We start from the raw sequence: 22,023 nt of genomic DNA, 5'->3' as shown, positions 1-22,023 counted from the left end.
TGTATATATGTACTACACTCTATATGTACTACACTATACCATGTAGTATAGTATATATTAAGTATACCATATATACATATTATACCATATATATACTATACTATATATATACTACACTATATATATACTATACTGTATATATACTACTATATATATATATTTATTGTATTAGTATTTCCAAATATTTAAACAATAATTAATATAAGAGCGCGCAACCTTTGACACTTAAATATTTACACCAATCAAAACATTTATTTATATATATATATATATATATATATATATATATATCCACTACGATGATCATTTATTTTACAAAATACTTACGATTAATAGAATAAATATAAAAATAACTACAAATGAATAGAAGAATCGATGATGAGATACGAATTACACGATTACAATATATATAGTAAGTAAATTAACATTAAAGTTTCATGCAAGATGAAAGTAGATGATAAAACGAAGAAGAAAAGAAAAAGAAAGCAAAAAAAAGAAAAAAAAAAGGGAAGTATCGTTCTAAAAGGTGTTGAGCCAAGGAAATCGATCGTTGTAATCCAGTTTTGAAATCATAGAGAAACAGCGAGAGGACGTAACCACAAACGACGGTTCATATCGGTTGTCGCAGGACAATTGAATGTCGATTTCCCGGCGGGACAATCGGCGATTCCATCGAATCGTAATACCATACCCAGTGTATACACGATGTACATCCTGTACACTAGCAGACTGAGTGTGCTCTCGGAGGTGGATATCAACGGTGCTAACGCGTCACAGGATGAATCACCGTCGCTGAACTACACATTTGCGAGATTTCAATCTCTGACTCCGGATACTGCTGTTAGTCGTAGTACGGAATACGACGAGTCTCATTGGTGAACCCGATCAGACAATTTTGCGATCGATCCTATTTGAAAATATTTCTTCGATTTATTACCACAGTGAAAATCCTTCGATTTATTAACTTTCCAAATGGGCACGATCTTTACGATAACGTTATAACTTTTATAACTTTTATATATATATATATATATATATATATATATATATATATATTTTCGATCAAACGACCCCTTGATTTTATTTATTTATTTTATTTTTTTGTTTTTTCTTTTCTTTCCTTTTGAACAAGTCAGAAAGAGATTGGTCTGCTAGGTGATGTGTGTAAAAACAAAAGAATTTTTTTGAGAAGAATTGCAATTGGTCGGAGAATAAAGATAAAACTTTTGTAACTTTTTCTTTTCTTTTTTTTTTTTTATTCTGGGCTTGGGGTGAAAATTTAAATAACACATATTGAAGATGCATATCATATCCTATATATATATATATATATATATATATATATATATATATGTATGTATGTATGTATGTATGTATGTATGTATGTATATATGTATGTATATATATGTATGTATGTATATATATGTATATATGCTGAAAATTTTATCGAGATCAGTTGATGCGGAAACAAACGACAAGGGGCGTCGAAAGGAGTAAAAATCTGCAACAAAAGTCGCGAAAACTGTGACTTCCATCATTTTTAAACGTTTACAGCTAACAGGAACGTTGATCGATTTCGGATGAAATTTTCAACGTATATAAAGAAAAATCAATCTTCAAAGTGGGTGATTAAAATTTTCATTAAAGGTTCAGATAAAAAAAAAGAAAAAAAAAAAAAAAAAGTGTATAAAGCGAGCTTTACTTTTTTTTTTCTTCGTGTCTCCGACGACTACAGTTGCAATTTTTTTTTCAAAAAATTTCCTTTTTACACGTCATCTAATACCAAACCTAAATTCTTCTAACACCTCCAACAAAAAAAAAATAAATAAATAAATTGAGTCGTTCGATCGAATCTTACAAAAAAACTTCTTCTGTTTTAAATAACAAATGTGAGTTTTGTTCTTTACTGTATCTCATCGATTACCATCTTGTTCAATGAATTTTCAAATTTTAATTTTATTTCATTTAATGGGCCAAAGAAATAGAAAAATATGCATTGTATTATAAAAAATGTCGAATTACATTTCATCAGATAATAGAATTGACGAATTTTAATTATAACATTAATCTGTAATTAGCGTATATGAATTTTAAGAAGAAAATATTTATGATAGATTTGAAAATTCGCATTTAATAGATATTGAATAATCAAAACGATGAGATTTTTTGTTTTCATGAGAATTAATTTAATGTCATAGGCAATCAAATTTTGATATTAAATTTTCAAAAAAAAAACTTTGACGATTGATAATAACATATTAAGAATTGTTAATTTTATACGACGATCGTGTCATTAATAACTATACGAGAACTGTACTCACGTAAGATTTTATTAATCATTCTTAAATTAATTATTAAAATATATGTTGAAATTAATTCGAGAATTCTATCGAACGATAAAATTTTTAAGATGGGAAAAAAAAAGAAAAGGAAAAACAGAAATAAAATAAAATAAAATTCGATATCTTAAAAGATTTCAATGAAAATAGTTCGATAATAGTTTAATACGTATCCACAGTTAATGTTCCGATGAAAATAGTTCGTAACAGTATATACATGCTCCATCCAATATTCAAACGAAACTATAGTTCGTAATATATTTTATTATGAGAATCATCCTGTATTAACCTAGACAGTATATAAAAATAATAATTTTGAATAATCATTCAGACGTTTAATGAGTCGTACGTAACAAGTTAAAATGTATCTAAGAAAATTTGTTTACTTACTTCTTTAGATAGTTATTATGATTTCTGTAATAATAATACTTATCAAAAGTAAATAGGAATAGTTCTATAGACCATAGGGAAAAGGTCGATGCGTGCTAAGAGTAACACGAGGACTTCTATCCTCTAGATGAAACATTGGAATAAGGAGATATGAAACTGTAGAAACCATATTTCGGATTGAGTTTGGTCGTGAGATAGGTAGATAGGTAGGTAGGTAGATAGTGCGACGAATTATCGAGTAGAATCCTTGGTCTTCGAACGTGTTACTGTTAACAGTTTCCGGTAAAGTTAACAAGGTTTCAAATCCGTAGCGACAAAGTGAAGTGTGCAGGACAATAGGACAACATTATGACCTACTTTCCATGGGAGAGCTAAACCTATACCTTTTCAAGTAATTCTGTAGATGTATCGTATAGTATTATATATATATATATATATATATATATATATATATGTAGAAGATATATATATATATATATTCTACAATTCTATCTTTGATATACATAGTCACCAGACCGCATCATCTTTCTTGTGTTTCTAATTGTCCGGGTATCAGCGTGACTCGACTGTTAACAAGAGTAACTTTATTTGATCAAAGCACGTCCCAAGCGTACCGATCATTTTCAACCGATCGCAAATGTCATGACAGATCTCACTATCGGTAAAACTTTTTCCTTTTATATCCCATAGATATCCTACATATCACTCGTATTGTTATTTGAAGTGTCTAGGATTATTTTCTATTCGATATTGTTATATGAATCATATGTGATCCTTTATAATATCGAAATGTTCGGATTCAAAGCCATCAACTGTCAGAATTGTTTCTCTTTCCTGTTAACCGATATCAACGAGTTTTATTATACATATCGCTTTCTTTTTATTTTTTCATTTCTTTTTTTTTGTTCTTTTTTTTTTTGTTTTTCTTTTTTCTTTTTTTTTTTTTTTTTATTTCCATCCTTGAAACATTCAGGTTAACTAAGATAACATTATCAATCAGAATTGTCATCAAGAAATATCTTCTTCATTGTTGTGCCATAATTTTTTCTCTTCTTTTTTTTTAAAGGTTCAATAACGTAATAAACATGTTAACGATTTACTTTGATCTTGATCACTCTATACAGAGTTTTAACTGGCAGGACTATGATCTCTCTCTCTCTCTCTTTTTAGATGAAACTTTTTTCTTACTATCTCTTATGCGAAATTATTTCATATTTGTATAGTAGTCGTTTTTTCATCTATCTTTTTCTTTTTTTGCCTCTCTCTCTCTCTCTCTCTCTCTTTTTCTCTCTCTTCTTCTTCTTCATGTTTAACTTGTTAAACTCCTGCAGATTAAGTAAGCCAATACGAACTCAATCCACTTTGATGTTAGCTATTCCAATTCGATAGAGCCTCAAAGTTAACAAATTCAGAGTGCAAAAGGCAGAGAAGTTAGGAAGTTAGCTCGAAGCGATGTATTCGCTTGGCGTAACCAAGAAGATGAGTCGAACTTCTGTTTTCTCTGTAAAAGCAAAACAAGACAGAGAAAGAGACAAAGATAGAGAGATAAAAAACAAAAGAGAGAGAGAGAGAGAGAGAGAAAAAAAGAATAAAAGAAAGAAAGAGATAAGAAATAGAAGGTAAACAGCAACGTGGCGTTGAACAGAGTCGCGTGTCCAATGAAAGCTCGATCGATAGCTCAAGCTTGCGAGCTTCCGTTCACCACGAAAATGAGGTTGGGGGTTTCGTTGCTCGAAGGGAGGGTTGGACTCGCGTAAACTTGGCTCGAGCGCTTTCGTAGTTTCATTAACGCGAAGGACTTAAGCGGCCTAGTACGGAAGATACCGCTAATTCGAATTAAGTCGAGCAAAGCCACTCTCTCTCTCTCTCTCTTTCCTTCTCTCTCTGTCTCTCGCTCTCTGTCTCTCTCTCTCTCTCTGTCTCTCTCTCTCTTTCTCTATCTATCTATCTATCTATCTGTTTGTCTATCTCTCCCCCTTTCTCTCTCTCTCTCTCTCTCTCTCACTCTCACTCTCTATCTCTCTATCTCTATCTCTCTCTCTTCAAGCGAATATAATGCGTTTAATTAACCGATGCACTCGCAACTAACCGAATTTACCAGGAAGATCTCATTCTTCTTCCACCGATATCGATCCTCGATCTATTCATTTCTCTGAATTCGTACAAAACGTTCGAATAGATTAATTATTCAAATGAGACTTCTCGAGATAAATCGTTGTTATTGTCACCGTTTAAAATTAATGTAATAATATAGATATAAGTTTTGTCGTTTGATAAAGTAAATAAATCTTTTAACAAAAATTATATCTCTATAATAAGTAATGTTTATAACGCGATACGTTGTTTAACATTGATTCGTTTTTTTAAATATTCTTGATAAGATATAAACGTATTATCAAACACTATTCGATAACAATTTATTTTTATTTTTTAAATTTTGTACATTTGAAGGATTTCAAAATGATTACTTAAAATTCCATTTGTTATATATAAATATAATATAATTATAAGTATATATATATATATATATATATATACACATACACACATGTAATTTTCTCTTTCAATCTGAATTCAAGATATTGCAAGTGAGAAACTATAATGAACGAGCTACTAGAGTGCCGACAATCGCGATCCACGATAATTGTGATTGATTCGGTAAATACGATCGATGTCGCTGGGCGTTCAAGATAATTAACGTGGTGCGGACAATGATACGATATATGTATATGTACATATGTGTGCGTGTGTATGTGTGCGTGCAAGAGAGAGAGAGAGAGAGAGAGAGAGAGAGAGAGAGAGAGAGAGTTTGCGGTTGAATCTAACTGAAAATTGGGTTAATCCATTACTCTTTGATCGATATTATTACTCTTTTATTCCTTCGAAAAATAAAAATTATTCTAAGACGAATGAAGATCTTATTAAATATATCTTAACAATGATCGTTTGTAATTCTATTATAATTACAAATAATTATTATTATTATGATTATTGATTCATTAAGGGATATTTCACGATATAAAGTATTTTTCTTAATTTATTTAAAAATATATAGATACCGCAAAAAATTCACGTTGACTTATTTTAACGTTAAATATTTAAAATTGTTATTTACAAAACGAAATCGTGTATATCTGTATATGTATATGCGTGCGTACGTGTATGCGTGCATATATATATATATATATATATATATATATATATTTAAAAAAGAAATAATAATTTCACGATTGGATTTAAATAAAAAAAAAAAAAATAAAAAAAGAAATGGAACGATAAGAAAATGAAAGATAAGAGCAAAAATTAAACGACTAATTTAGAAATTTAAGATGTGCAATATCAGCGTAATAATAACGATGTCGACTTTTATTATTAATGAGAAATTTCTCTATGAAGAGAGTAGGAGAGCGGAAATTATGTTCTTACTATTCGTCTTCTTCTTCTCAGCCGGATATTCTCACAGATTTCCGTGAATTTTCACTGAACACGCACGTATTCCACATTTACACGTTTCAAAAATAAAAGGAATTCAGTCTACGTCGAAATTCTCTCTCTCTTTCTCTCTCTCTTTCAATATTTATCTATCACTATCTCTTTCACTCTTTATGTATCATTTTTGATTCTTAAATTCTGTAATTTCTTCAGGCAATATCTTCCCAGTAAATTTATAATAGGTCACAGATAGATTCGTTTAATTTACATTACTTATCATTATTTTATTAATTATATTATTCTTTATGTTTAATTATTATTTTGTTTGTCCTATTAATTGCGATCACGTTAATGTTTATGTCACCTTTTTTTTTCTTATCACATTAATCGATAATTATTATCGTTAATGTTACTTTGTTCGTTCTATTATTACGATCACATTAATCTTCATCTCACTTTCTTTTTCTTATTTCATTAATTGTTAATTATTATTGTTTATCTTATTTCATTTGTCCTATTAATTAATTACGACCACGTTAATCATTATCGCACTTTTTTTTTTCTAATCACATAAATTACTTTAATTAATAAATTACATAAATTCTTTATCTTACACTTTATGTCCTATATAAACACATGTAGGCATATATATATATATATATATATATATATATATATATATATATATGCATGTAAATATAATACATGAAATTCAGAGAGAAAAGAGAAAAAAGAAAAAAGAAATATTGGATCTTTGAGGTGATATCTCGAGACCAGATTCAAATCTGGATATTTGTCTTTCGCCTTTACGATGATTATTTTAAATCATTACGCTATACAATAGCTTAGGTTAATCTTCCCATAAACGTCTACTTGAAGAATAAAATAGATGTCAAGTAATACCTGTCTGATATATATATATATATATATATGTTATATACTGGAAAATAATCATAATAATATCGTTCGATAAATATCGTTTCCTTTTCTCATTTATACGCTCTCTCTCTCTCTCTCTCTCTCTCTCTCTCTGTCTCTCTCTCTCTCTCTATTCGCCTTTTTTATTCTTTCATTCATTCATTTTTTCTCTCCTTCACTCTTTTTCTCTCTTTTTTGTTTTTTAATCATTCACTTTACGTCTCTCTCTCTCTCTCTTTCTCTCTCTCTCTCTCTCTCTCTCTCGTTCTCTCTCTCTCTCTCTTTTTCTTTTTCGCTTGCTTTTTTTTCCTTTCTATTTCATTCATTTTCCATCTCTTTTTTTTCTCTCAATCACTTTCTTTGTCTACTTTATTCGGGCAAATATAGTTCTGGAGAGGAGAGAGAGGATTCGCCTTATTTCGCATACACGTTTCGATTCGACGTATTTCAACGTATATCAAGCAAACTCGATCTCGAAGTTTATCGAGGCCCTTTCAGCCTTTTGCTATCCGGCCGTTTTATTTCGCCGAGTGCACTGTGTACACCGCGAAACAGTCATATACGGTAGTTCGCTGCTTTCCTATATTGGTTTGGCAAATTGACGCTCGGGTTGCCTGAAATCAAAGTATGGGAAATATACGAGTATATATATATATATATATCTCTTTCTTTCTCCTTTTTTCTTTCTCTCTCTCTCTCTCTCTCTCTTTCTTTCTCCCTTTTTCTTTCTCTCTCTCTCTCTCTCTCTCTTTCTTTCTCCCTTTTTCTTTCTCTCTCTCTCTCTCTCTCTTTCTTTCTCTCTCTCTCTTTCTTTCTCACTTCTTCTTTCTCTCTCTCCCTCTCTTTCTTTCTTTCTCTCTCTCTCTCTCTCTCTCTCTCTCTCTCTCCCCTTATCTCTTTATATCTCTATCTCTCTTTCTCTTCCTTCGATTTATTCTATTTGTGAAAATGTCTTTTAACAATTGTTGAAGGGTATAAAGTTCGATATCGAATCGATATCGAATTCTCGAATTTCCTTTAAAATACAACGATAAATATTTGTTAACTGTCATTCTTAAGAATTCAATTTTATATATTTTTTTTTATAGATTGATATATTTGTTGAATTTCTATTTACTACGTAGATTAGAACTTCAAATATTTAGATTTATGATTTTATTCGTCAATTAATTTTATTTCCTTTTTATTTTCTCGTCGCATCTTTCCAAATAACATATATTAATAATGATGATAATAATAATGATAATAATAACAATATTAATACGTCAATTGGCGAAATTGTTTACGTAATTATGTTATTTTATACATAGATATATTAGTCGAATTTTTATCGTTAATCGAAATTAATAAGATAGTACATTGATTATTTCGATCTATAATTTATTTCTTAATTAATTCTTTTTATTTTCTTGACACATATATTTACGAATAATTAATAAGAAGGAAAAAAGCGACAATAAAATTAATACATTCGCTGGAGATTACGTCAATTGGCGAAATTGTTACTTATTGCTTATAGTTTTTAAGAAGAGAGGAGATTAGAATCAATTAAAGTTTAATAGTTAAATAATTCTAACATATATATATATATATATATATATATATATATATTATGTATATTCTTTAATTCCAAATATATTTGTCAGACAAAACTGAATTTACAAAGTTCTTTTTTCGAACAACTACCGCCAATTATAATATATAACATACAATAATAGTAATAATAATAATAATAATAATAATAATAATAATAATAATAGTAATAATAATAATAGTAATAATAATAATAATAATAATAATAATAATAATAATAATAATAATAATAATAACAATAATGATAATAATAGTAACATATCTAAGATAACTAAAATGGATAGAATGGAAGAAAACATATAACAACTTTTCACTTATCCCATAGCAGACTATTTTACTTGAATCTATGTGACAGAAAGGCGTTAAAGCTAAGACAGTAATAAAAAAGAGAAATAAAAAGAAAAAGAGAAAGAGAAAGAGAAAGAGAGCGAGAGAAAGAGAAAGAGAAAGGGAAAGAGAGAGAGAGAAAGAGAGAGAGAGAGAAAGAAAGATAGAGAAATGAAAAAGATTCGACCGAAGCATAACATTCGTCGGATGAGATATAACCCCATATCGTAAATCGTAAAGTTTTTCGTTGTAGTATTACTACCCTATTACCAGAAGCAACGCTAGTTCAATGTTGTTAAAAAAAAAAAAAAAATATTCTTTCTATTTACATTTTCCGTTTGGATTTTTCGTATTGGAGGCCTTAAAATCCCTCTCTGTCCCGTAACCATCCCCTCTGTTCCTTCTCATCTCCTGTAACATCGGGCAATCATCGGCGGAGCGTATCGGACGTGAAATTTACAACTTTGTCATAAAATTTACCGTTGACGGCTACGTTACGAGCTCGTTATTACGTAGAATATGGTCGTGTGGCTGTTGCAATCGTTAACCAATATTCTCTGTCACTCTATCATTCTCTCTCTATCTCTCTCTCCCTCTCTCCCTCTATCATTCTATCACTCTATCACACTCTCTTCTCTGCCTCACTCTCTCTCTCTCTCTCTCTCTCTCTCTCTCATTTTAGATCTATCCATCTATCTACCTAGTAAAGCCCAACGGCGATTCGTTAACCGCAATCGAGTCGCAAACTTTGCACCGTCCAGATGTAATTTTCACTGGTATCTACTGGCAGTTTGTGATAGATTTCTCGGAATAGTCGACGATTCGTTTTATTCTAATTCGTTTGGATTAATTAAACGTGTAATTTAACTTACGAATATAGTTTACTTGTGCCCACGTCCATCTGTGACTCTATATTATATTTCCGTATCCATGAAGATGTATTGCTTAAATTGCATCACTTTTTATTAATTCGTTCAAAATTTTTTTCTCTTTTATTTTTCTTCCTTTCTTTTTCTTCCTTTTGTTTTTTTTCTTTACTTTTTTTTCTCTCATCGCGAATAATTTCAAAAAATTTACAATTTTATTATTGCATAGATACTATATAAAGATTATCCTGTTTATCTCGAATTTTTAAAACATTGAAATTAATTCAATAGAGTTACATTGAATTTTTATGAAAAAACGATTAATGTAATAAACTAATAATAATAATAATAATAATAACAATAATAATAATAGCAACATAATAATAACCGTAATAACACTATGAAAATTCTAATGATATAGATCGAGCAAAATGTAATAATAATCATAAAACAATAAGTCATTCTTGATTATTTTAATGTACCAATCATTACATTTGAATATGAACTATTTAAATAATTATAAAAATAATTATTTTTTCTATTATAATTATTAAAAAATCCAAAAGAAATATATTCACTGAATCACTAATTTCACACCTCTCTGCTAATATTTTTTTTATACCATCTCATAATTTATACGAAATGTTCCTTTAATAAAAATAGAAAAAAAAAAAAATAAGATAAAATAAACAAAGAGAAAAATAATTTGAAAAACTCAACCAAAAAAAAAAAAAAAGGAAGAGGAAATATGAAAAATAATGACGAGAAGCAGATGCTCTCAGCAAATACTAAGAGAGTTTCGATTAATTAATATTTGTGCAATCATGGTATTGCCTTCTGTTAACTCTCTCTCTCTCTCTCTCTCTCTCTATCTCTTTCTCTCTTTCTCTCTCCTTCTTTTTCTCTTTTTCTCTCTCATGTTACTCTCTCTTTTTCTCTCTCTCTCTCTCTATCTCATTCTCTCTTTCTCTCTCCTTCTTTTTCTCTTTTTCTCTCTCATGTTACTCTCTCTTTTTCTCTCTCTCTCTCTGTCTTTCTTACTCTTCTCTCTCTTTCTCTCTCATTCTCTCTCAGATACCTCATGAGACCGCTCTCAGAACGATTTCTCTGAGGGATCCAAATGAATGAATGAATGAAAGAGAGAGAAAGAGAAAGAGAGAGAGACAGAGAAAGAGAGAGAGAGAGAGAGAGACAGAGAGAACCCAGTGGATTTGCTTGCAGCAAATGCTTTCGCATGGCTTGCGGTACGTGCTTACGTCAGCATACGCACTTTGCTACTGGTGTTTGCACCAACGAACACTCAAAGGGTTTCCTGTCATTACGGAAGGGATCAGCTAGATCATCTGTAAGGTCGTAAAAGACGAATGCCTTAGGTACGTAGCGGGATAATTTCTGTCTCAAAGTCGCAACGACTACTAGAAAAGGAAAGGTGGTTGCTTTAGGTTGAAAGTGTTGAGGTTGAGGTTAGTATAGGAAGGGAAGGGAAGGAAAAGGGAAAACAAGATGGGGAGGAGGAAGAGGAAAAGGTTAAAAGTGGCGGGAATCGAAGAGAGGACTCTCGAAAAGGTTTAATACATATATGGATCCACGATCAAAGCAATCCGATCATAAGTTAATCAACTACCTCGACATTTTCCACCTTTCAAAGGTGAATTCATATATATATAACATATATATGTATATATAATATATATACACATGTATGTATATGTGTATATATATGCATATATGTGTATGTATATATATATATATATATATATATATATATATATACACTTTTGTTTCTAGTTATCTAACGATGCAGTTTCTTTCGAATTAGTTACAGTTCATACGACGATATACCTGGATATATCTTTTGAATGAATTTAATGCTACATATGTAAGTAACAAACTCGTGATTACATGTCCTTTAGATTTGTTTTAACATTAATAAGATTTTTTATCACTTGAGAAATAGGTATATGAGAATATTGTTAATATTGTTATCGTTCGACCTTTTCATTTCATAATTATTATCACGTATAATTATTACTGAATATTATTATTATTAATAATTATATTATAAAAATATTTTATTATTATTATTATTATTATTATTATTATTATTATTATTATTATTATTATTATTATTATTATTATTATTATTATTATTGTTATTATTATTAAGTTAATGCAAAAGTTTGTTCCATTTTTTATAGAAAAACTGAAGAAAACATTGATTTCTTAAAAATAAAATTTATTTTAATTTATTTTAATCAAAAATTTATTTTAATTTTATTTATTATAAATAGTAAATAAAATTTTTCTTATATTTTTTTTTATTTCTTTTTTTTTTTTTTTTTTTTTTTTTTATAAAATGTAAGCCGAACTTTTGCCACAATCCAATATTATCATTTTAAAAAATATTTATCATTATTATACTACAAAAATTTTTAACAATATTTACAAGGATAACGATAAAAATAACTATTACCTCATTATTATTCAATTATTAGTATAGATTTTTAATTATTAAAATGAATCCAATGATATTTAAAGTTATTCCCTTAGAAAGAGAGATCAGAGAGTAAGCATGACAAGTTCTCTAGTTAACAAGTTTATCGTTTTCATTTTATGAGGATCGCGTGTATAAAACAAGGTATACGAAATACGAAAAGTATTTGTTGTGGAAACATTTGCAATGTGCGAAACATGATGTAATAACAGACTGTTAATGGTATCGTAATCGCATTACATTACTAGCTACGAATACTCAGAACGATGAGAACATGAGATTAACTATTAAAACACAATACATTGATTGTTAATAGATCATTGTATTCGATCAGAATAGGATCAGTAATAATGTTGCAAATATAATTGAAAATACATGTATATTTGTTAGAAAATTAATTGTCTAATAATTTTATATCGAAACAAAAATGTTATTTTATTTTATAAAATGCGTACAACAAATAATGTAAAAAATCTACGAACATTTCGTCGTCTTCTTTTTTTTTTGTTTTTTCGATTTGAAAAGAAACAAAACAAAATTTGAATTTATTTATGACAATACAATTAACGTTTCTCATTGAGAATTTATATCAATCAAATTTACGTTATATGTTTATAAGTGACAGTGATGTTATCGATCGGTTACTCTAATCTCGATTGTTTACATTTTTTAAAACTATTTCGTACGATCATCTTCGTAGTTATCGTTCGTCTTTTGCTGAATAACAACGTAAACGGAACAGATTAGGATATATGTAATATACAGTTTGATTCATTCGCAATGATTTAATTTCAAGGAAATTTTGTAAGTATATTAAATTTAATTAGTTTCAAATAATTATTTATATGTAACGACGAAATTATTAATTATTTAAGTATCATTTAAGAATTTCCAAGATACAATTACTCTCATAATTCGAACACCATAATGATTCTAAAATTATCGCTACATATATTTATTTATCATGTGTTTACAGAATTTATTTTGTTGTAATAAGTTAAAATATTTATTTTCAGTATATATACGTACAAAAATATATATTTTATTTTTTATTATTTTGTGGATATTAAATTTTAATCAAAATTAGACACAGTTTTGAGATCTCAAAAATATTCGGACACTTAACAGTTCATAACTATTTAATAATATATAAATTAAATTATAATACTTTTTTTTTAATATTTTATCGTTTATCTCTTTTGTCTAATTAGTCTCTTAAACGCATAAACATATTAGAAATTATTTTTTCTAAATAATTCTATTAAACGAGCTTTCAAATGTTCTTTCGTTTTTATCGGTATTATTCTAATGTTACGATCCAATAAATCCCATAGGTTTTCTATGGGATTTAAGTCCAGTGATTGTGAAGGAGGATGTAACACTTTGAGTACAATTATACAATAAATATTCTTGAACGATCTGAGATTTATGTTTCGAATTATTGTCCTGATAATACTTAAAAACTATCACTTATGCCAGTTTTTAACTGCACTTTGCGTTAAATTTTCTTTTAAATATTTATTTTTATCCAAATTACCCGTCGATAAAAATAAGTTTTTTTATTTCACCATTTGAGATGTATCTCTATACCATTAATCCTTCACCAGCATATTTTAGAGTCATTTAAAGATCTTTTCTTTCGAATTGTGTGTTAACTTTTTGCCATACTAATTTTTGTCTGTTGTATTCACATATCTCAAATTTACTTTCGTCGACAAAAATTACGTCGTTCTATCAAATTTTTTCCCTTTAAAAACAAATTCTTCTGCAAATATCATTCGTTTCTTTCGATTCATTTCATTTATGAATGACTTTTTTCAAGCTATCCTTTCATGATGATAATCACCTTTATACGACACTCGGCGAATTGCACTCACACACATTTTCTTTTCACTTTCTTCGAATAATTCTAAAGTTAATTTTGAAACATTTAATATAGGATTATTCTTCATTTTTCGTAGAATTCTACTCTCCTCGTTTGAATCAAGTAGTTTTAATCGTCCTTTTTGCGAAAATATGAAAAATTTGATCCTATCTTCTTTAGAGTTTTTATTGTATAATTATATGTGTTACATGTGTTACAATTTCTTTCACAGTCACTGTACTTAAATCCCATAGAAAACCTATGAGATTTATTGGATCGTAACATTAGAATAATACCGATAAAAACGAAAGAACATTTGAAAGTTCGTTTAATAGAATTATTTAGAAAAAATAATTTCTAATATGTTTATGCGTTTAAGAGACTAATTAGACAAAAGAGATAAACGATAAAATATTTAAAAAAAATTATTATAATTTAATTTATATATTATTAAATAGTTATGAACTGTTAAGTGTCCGAATATTTTTGAGATCTCAAAACTATGTCTAATTTTGATTAAAATTTAATATCCACAAAATAATAAAAAATAAAATATATATTTTTGTACGTATATATACTGAAAATAAATACTTTAACTTATTACAACAAAATAAATTCAGTAAACAGATGATAAATAAATATATGAAACGATAATTTTCCAATCACTATGGTATCCGAATATTTATGAGTGTAATTGTAAGTATATTAAATATATACGTATTCTAAACAATGACATTTATGCATAATAATCGTTTATAAATTTTAATCTCAATTCTAACGTAACAACAAAATATACGTTGATTATAAATGTTACACGCACACATATATTACAATGTAAATCGAAATGTGTGTATGTATGTCTAATAAGAAATATGTGATCAATTTAATTTATCCCGTTTCTTTTAATTTACAATTAAGCAATTTGCATAATTACTAAACACACACACACACACATATATATATCTCATTCGTTTGCCTTTTTTTTCTCAACGCATTCACTTTGTATTCATTTTTTTTCTCGCTACTATCGATATTTCCTTTCGTACTTTTTAATTACATCAGTGCATTACGGAGAAGGTATGGAAACGTGATCTTGTAACAAAATGCAGCACGTGCTACAGACGCGATGTGATTAATGTTATCTCTTTCTTTCTTTCTCTCTCTCTCTCTCTCTCTCTCTCTCTCTCTCTCTCTCTCTCTCTTTCTCTCTCTATCAAGGTGACATGTACGCATACATTTAATCCCATTCGCATCTGTTCTACGTTGATATCGAGAGGATCAACATTTATGATAAAACTAATGAGCACTTACACTTGTAAATCCTTGTCGAATTTTTTATTTTCTAACTTTATTTGTTCTTCTTCTTATTTGTCTTTTTTAAATTTTATTCCGATTAAATATTCTAATTTCACTTCTTCCCACATCTCATTCCTAAAATACTACACATATCCTTCTTTCCTTCTTCCAATCAAAAAAAAAAAAAAAAGGAAAAGAAAATCAAATCCAATTTATCTTACAATAGAATCAGATAAATCATGCTCATCAATCAGACAATATATAGAGCCCGATTATTCGATGGTAATTAAGTTCGTAAAGTGTAGCAAGGTCTGCAAAGTCTGAGTAAGTCTGGTCGCATGAGGACGTGGTATAGAATGAATGAATGAGAGAAAGAGAGAGATAGATAGATAGAGAGAGAGAGAGAGAGAGAGAGAGAGAGAGAGAGAGGATGATGCACGACTTTTGATGGTATTAGTATCTACAGTAGGGAAACTAACAGTAGAATTTCATTGTGTCGGTAATACGTGGTAACGTTAGCCGTTACTTGGTGTCGGTGGTGGATGGTTTAGATGGAAGGTTCTTCGTGGGTTCCGGACTGATGGAGCTGTTCTGGAATTATACACGGGGTTAGCCCTGAAAACCGGCCGGTAGACAGCTTTTGCCCCCGGAAACTAATTTAACTCTCGCATCCTCCGTAACCCCCACTCTTTACTCTCTCTCTCTCTCTCTCTCTCTCTCTCTCTCTCTCTCTCTTTCTCTCTTTCTCTCTCTGTCTTTCTCTCTCGTATCATCAACATCACTAACACTATCTAACCTGTTGGTAGTCCGAGAGGACTACTGTGTTTGTACTATTCACATCCTTGTCCGACTAAATTTCGACTGCTAAACATACACGGGTTTTAACCTATCTTGTGTTAAATCGTCCAGAGAAAATCTACCGTTTTATAGTATTAGAAAAGAAAGAAATAAAAGGAAAGAGAAAAAGAAAAGAAAAGGAAAGAAAAGAAGAAGCAGGAGTAACAAAAATGTTATGCTAAGTCAAATGGTAAAGCTTATTGGTCTAATATAACTGAATCTAGTATTAAGAAAAAGTGGAGTGAAGAAAAATTGTGATGCAGGACACCCGGTATGTTTGATTCGATTTGATTTCGTTGATTGAACGAACAGATTAGAGATAGGTTATCTTTCTTTTTTCTTTTTTTTTTTCTCTTTTTTTTTTTTAGAGGGACTTTAAATGGAATTTAAAAAGATTCCTTTGGAGTGATGGGTGGGATGATAGGGGCAGAGAATGATAACACAGTAAATTAAAGGGATAGTGTGTGATCGATAGGCAAATAGATTTGTGATTGTTCCATTACCAAGTTCATAGTAGGTTGAGTTTGCAATTACGAATACGTAATTAACATTTAATGAAGTTGTATATTCATGTATGCATGGATATAATGTTTACCTGAACGTAGAGATAGCGTGATAGGTAAAAGATAAGTTTGATCATTGTTAATTAACTACAAATTGGAATAATCAAGAATTTACAATGAATATACATGTATATAATTTCTGATAGAAAAGAGCAATCAAGTTTAAGTAATTGTATGGTGAATATATCGTATGGTGTTATTAATCAATGAAAAATTTTATTTCAATATATCGTGAATCAATCTTAATCTGATTTAATACAATTTTAATTTTAACACTTTTATTAACTTAATATTCAATCATTAAATAGATATTGAAGAATAACTTTAAAAAATGATATATTTATTACAAATTATTAAAAACAAAAAAAAAAAAAAGAATTAAGAAAGAAAAAAAAAAAAATATATATATATATATTTCTTTTTTTTTAATTCTCATATGTCAATATTGACTACGATAATTAATTAAAGATAATTGGACGATTAAACGAATTTCATTTTGTTTTCTATTTCTGACTGATCCAGATCGTTGAATTTTAGGAATGAGAAATAAATTAACGTTTCGCGTAGTGTGTAACAAATAGTAAAGACGTCAAATGCAATTTCTCGGGTGCATTGCACGAATGTAATTGTTCCCCCATTCTAGCTTCTCTTAGTTTCCAACGCGTTACTTCTACGGGAGTAAGAGTGGGGTTACTTCTGTGGCGCAGGGTAATGCCATTGGAGCGTGACTGTTTTACGGTCTCCTATCTACAAAGGATATAGTATGGTACGACACAATAGAGTTTCGATGAATTTCACCCTAACAGTATTTTATTTCTTCTATATATGTTAAATATAATGAAATTTGTCTATTCCCACCGTTTACCTATCAACGACGTATCCTCGCATTATTTATTGAATTTCTTCACTATTCTGTTTTTTTTTTTTCGTTCGAAAAAGAACGACAAAATAAAATATATCGATGATCATTATTCACATCATGCTACTCCTTTCCAAAGAATAAAACATTTCTTTTTTATTTTATCGTATAATATTCTTACGTTCGCATGATTCTTCTTTTATTCGATTGATTAAATTGATAAGTGAAAGAAAAAAATTGTCTTATTGATTAAAAATAATATTTTTGAACATAACTATAACGTACGATAATTATGCGTTAATAAATAATAAGTAATTATTAACAAAATTATTAATAAAATGAATTATTTCGAATATTAATGAAAATATTTTTTTATTTACTTAGAAATTAAATATAGTTAAATAATTGTAATACACGTATCTTCATTGCAAAAATAAAAAAAAAAAAAAGGATAAAATTAATAATCATATTTGATTATTAATAATCATATTTTAATTAGTAATTTAAACGAATAGATTTAAAAAGTATATTTTCAATATAAATATAGCACTAATGGAAATAGAACAAAACTGGAAATAATTTCTTCGAGCCACGAACTATTTTGATATGTAGGAGATTAGAAAATTAGATAGGAAAAAAAAAGAAAAGAGAAATAATAGAGAAAAAGTAAAAAAAAAAAAAAAAAAGAAAAAAAGAAAGATACAAAGAGAAAAAAACAGCTCGTTATATTGTCGAACGAAATAAATAAAAATCGTGCAAAAAATAGGCGGGAAAAGATAAAAAAAAAAGAAAAAAAGGAAAAGACTAACCAATACGTAACAAGGGAGATATTAAAAGCGTAGCAAATACCAATGGTTAATTCGACAAAAATTCCGATCGATTAAATGCAACCGCAACGCGCGTTATTTCGCGAAAAAAAAATAGATAGATCCAAAAGTATTTCGGTGCAATAACAGCATATTTCGAGGTTGCTGATATTTTTCTTCTTTTATTTTTATTATTTCATTTTTTTGCTTTTTCTTTTTACTTCCTTTCTTTCTTTCTTTTTTCTCGTTTACCCCCTTTTGTTTATTCACACCCTTTTAGTTCTCGGAAAAAAATGAATCGAAGTATATAGCGTATCGTCAGTATTCTACATCTATATATATATATATATATATATATATATATATATATATATATATTTAGTGGAAAAATGTATAACGTAGATTGATATGAAACGATTGGTAAGAAGAGTTATCAGTTAATCAACGAATGATAACAACGAATTGTCACTGATTTAAGTAATTTCTTCCCCCATTTAGTTTCGATCATTACAGTTCTTTCTCTTTTGGACGAAATCGTTTTTCTTTTTTTCGGTCCTTTTAAACCATCCAATCCTTTTACTCATTCTCCCTCTCTCTCTCTCTCTCTCTCACTCTTTTTCTTTCTCTTCTCCTAAGTGCATCTCTCTTTCGAGAGAAAAGAGTACTGGTGGTGCGTAACTCGAATCGCTCAGGCAGCTTTACAGAATTAAGGATCCATTCGCTTTTCATTAACTCGACAACGATCGAAGAGTGAAGTAAGGGCTTGAGAAGGTTGAAGGATATAAAAAGTGATGATATATTTAAAGCTATCGAGATAAATTGTTAAAGATCGTTTATTCGGTTATAAGGTTTATTTGAAATTAAGTTTTTCCTATATTAGATTAAATGTATTATTTTAAATTAAATGTAAAATCTAATTTTGAATTGTACAAATATATATATATATATATATATATATATATATAAATTAATATTATAATAAAATGAGATAAAAAAGAGAAGATTTTATTTTATCAAAAAAGAAATTGTTTACATTAACAATAAATAAATAAATATATATATATATATATATATATATATATGTGTGTGTGTATATTTGTATTAACCGAATTATTTATATTTACAAATATAAAAATTAATTATTTATTCAATAATATATTGATTAAAATATATTAATTAAAATATATTAATTAAAGAAAAAAAGAATATATATATATACACATTTATTTATTTTGTTAATATAAAAATTTCAGATATTAAAAAACCTCCTTCCATTAAAACGATTTATTTTGGTAAGATAAATAATTTTCTTCATCTTCTATATATATATCTATAAATTCTTTTGGAATAATTTAGATTGAATTAAAGTTAAATTTTTCATTCAATTTCAATTCAATTTATTGTTAAACGATAATTTTTATAAATATATATTCAATGAAATGTTTCTTCTTAAATATAAAATATCAAATTCTGATTATGGAGACATGAAATTCGTTGAATTACGAACGTTTTCGAGCGATAAATCGGATATCATGGTAAGGAGCTTGAGGAAACTACAGACGTCTTCGTTGAGAATACTGTAACAATTCTGATGCGATTAATCGGATTAAAGCTTCACGAGCGATCGGTTCTGTACTATTGTCCCTTGGGAATACTCAACACAAATTTACCTCTCTCTCTCTCTCTCTCTCCTCATTCTCTCTCTCTCTCACTCTCTCGAATATATACATATGTTTGTATGTGTGTGTGTGTGTGTGTATGTATCTCGAAGCGGCATTAAATGAACCTCAATAAATTAGATAAATAAAATCGATACATTTCGTATTAACCGAATAATTTTTTTTTCATTTTGATTTTAATAGAATCAATTAGAAATAAAAAAGAACATTAAGTTTCTGTCTGATTATTTATCATGAAAAAAAAAAATTATAACGTAATTTCATCATTCCATAGTTATTAAAATGTCGTAAATATTTTTATTATATCATATCTATTAGTTAAATTGTTAAATTAAACTATTACAATCCTGTAAATATTATCATATCGAATTAATTATTTATATATTATTATTACTATTATGTAGTAGTACAACAGTATATGATAATATATAATAATAATAAATGGTAATATAAGTAGTGTATTATAATTAATTGTAATAGTATTTATTATACTATACTCTATTATTAATATATTATTCATAGATACAGAGCTTTAATCGGATTTATTATGAAATCTAGAGATATTTTCTTTTTTTCCTTTTTTTTTATCGACAAACACCAATATTAATCAATTTTCTTTTCAAGTCAAGTAATAATTTTTTTTATCATAAATTCACATCACAGGGGTTAAAACCCTTAAGGGGTTTAAATGACAACCATCTCAAAAATCTTAATTGACAATAGGGATTTAAGTGACGTATCATTTGAATGGTCTTTTAATTTTCTTTATAATGATGCTGTATATTCTTTTTTTTTTTTTTTTTAATTTTGAGTCAATAAGTTTCCGAAAAAAAAAACGCTATTTACTAATTTTCCAATTGAAAGTTATACTTCATTAAATATTTAAATTTAATTCAATATATATTGCAACGTGTGTTAGTCCAGTGATAAAACCTTTCGTTCGGAGTTTTGATAAGAGATAATATCATTGAATATATTGAATTTAAAGATTTAATCTTAATTGTATACGCTTGAAAATAATTTCAAGTTGTACAGTCAGAGTGCTCTAATAATCCTAAACTGTCATTAATACAGTATGAATAATTTTGACTTGACAAAAAAAAAAAAATATTATATATAATCTTCGAAGTCTTGGAAATAATAATTGATAGGTTTGAAAACGTATTTTCAATTTTAACGTTATAAAAAAAAATTCATGAGCCATGAAATGCGCAAAAATTAACTTTGTTTTTTTCTCGTCATTAAAAACAAAACATTTCTTTTTAAAATGGAAATTCTGTGAAAAACATATGAAATAGAATTGAGTAGAGAGTTGTTTGTAAATATTATCTCTCTCTCCCTCTCTCTCGTTACAATGATTGTTATAACCATTGCGATATTTTTCTTGTAAAGTATGCGGGTAAGAACGTGCCTTAAGGAGGACTTACCGGGATCCGAGGAAGGATGCGCCCTGGTGAGTCTGCAAAGCTGCAATGGTAGATAACGAGTGTCTGCCCTGGGCGGTGACTTTGGTGGTGGTGGTGTCGCACTGAGAAATCCACGTTGCAACTCCCAACCGACTTCCTGGATGATCGAGGCTTTCCTGAAGTACGGTGTCACCTCCCTCAGGTACTTCACTATATAACAAAAAAAAAAGATATCTCGTGTTACGACTTAATAAACAAATGTATTTACATGTTTACATGTATTAATACGTACATATGTACGTAGATACATATGTACGTAATTTATATTGTTTAATGAAATATCTTAATTGAGTT

The 22,023-nt window shown here is 28.3% G+C and overlaps 1 protein-coding gene across 1 annotated transcript in view; it reads right to left on the bottom strand.

The window, feature by feature from the left end:
• Syn1 (Syntrophin-like 1) overlaps positions 1-22,023 on the bottom strand; it is a 209,042-nt gene that overhangs the window by 162,458 nt on the left and 24,561 nt on the right. The window contains exon 5 of the mRNA XM_085661111.1: positions 21,691-21,879. Within this exon, the coding sequence (XP_085517237.1) occupies positions 21,691-21,879 (189 nt within the window). The remainder of the gene's footprint in view (positions 1-21,690; positions 21,880-22,023) is intronic.

Source organism: Vespa mandarinia, chromosome 13 (genome assembly GCF_050613455.1).
Source record: "Vespa mandarinia isolate Hongniang chromosome 13, ASM5061345v1, whole genome shotgun sequence".
NCBI classification, from domain to species: domain Eukaryota; kingdom Metazoa; phylum Arthropoda; class Insecta; order Hymenoptera; family Vespidae; genus Vespa; species Vespa mandarinia.
The sequence above is the reverse complement of the archived record's forward strand: the minus strand, read 5'-3'. Positions and strand labels throughout refer to the sequence as shown.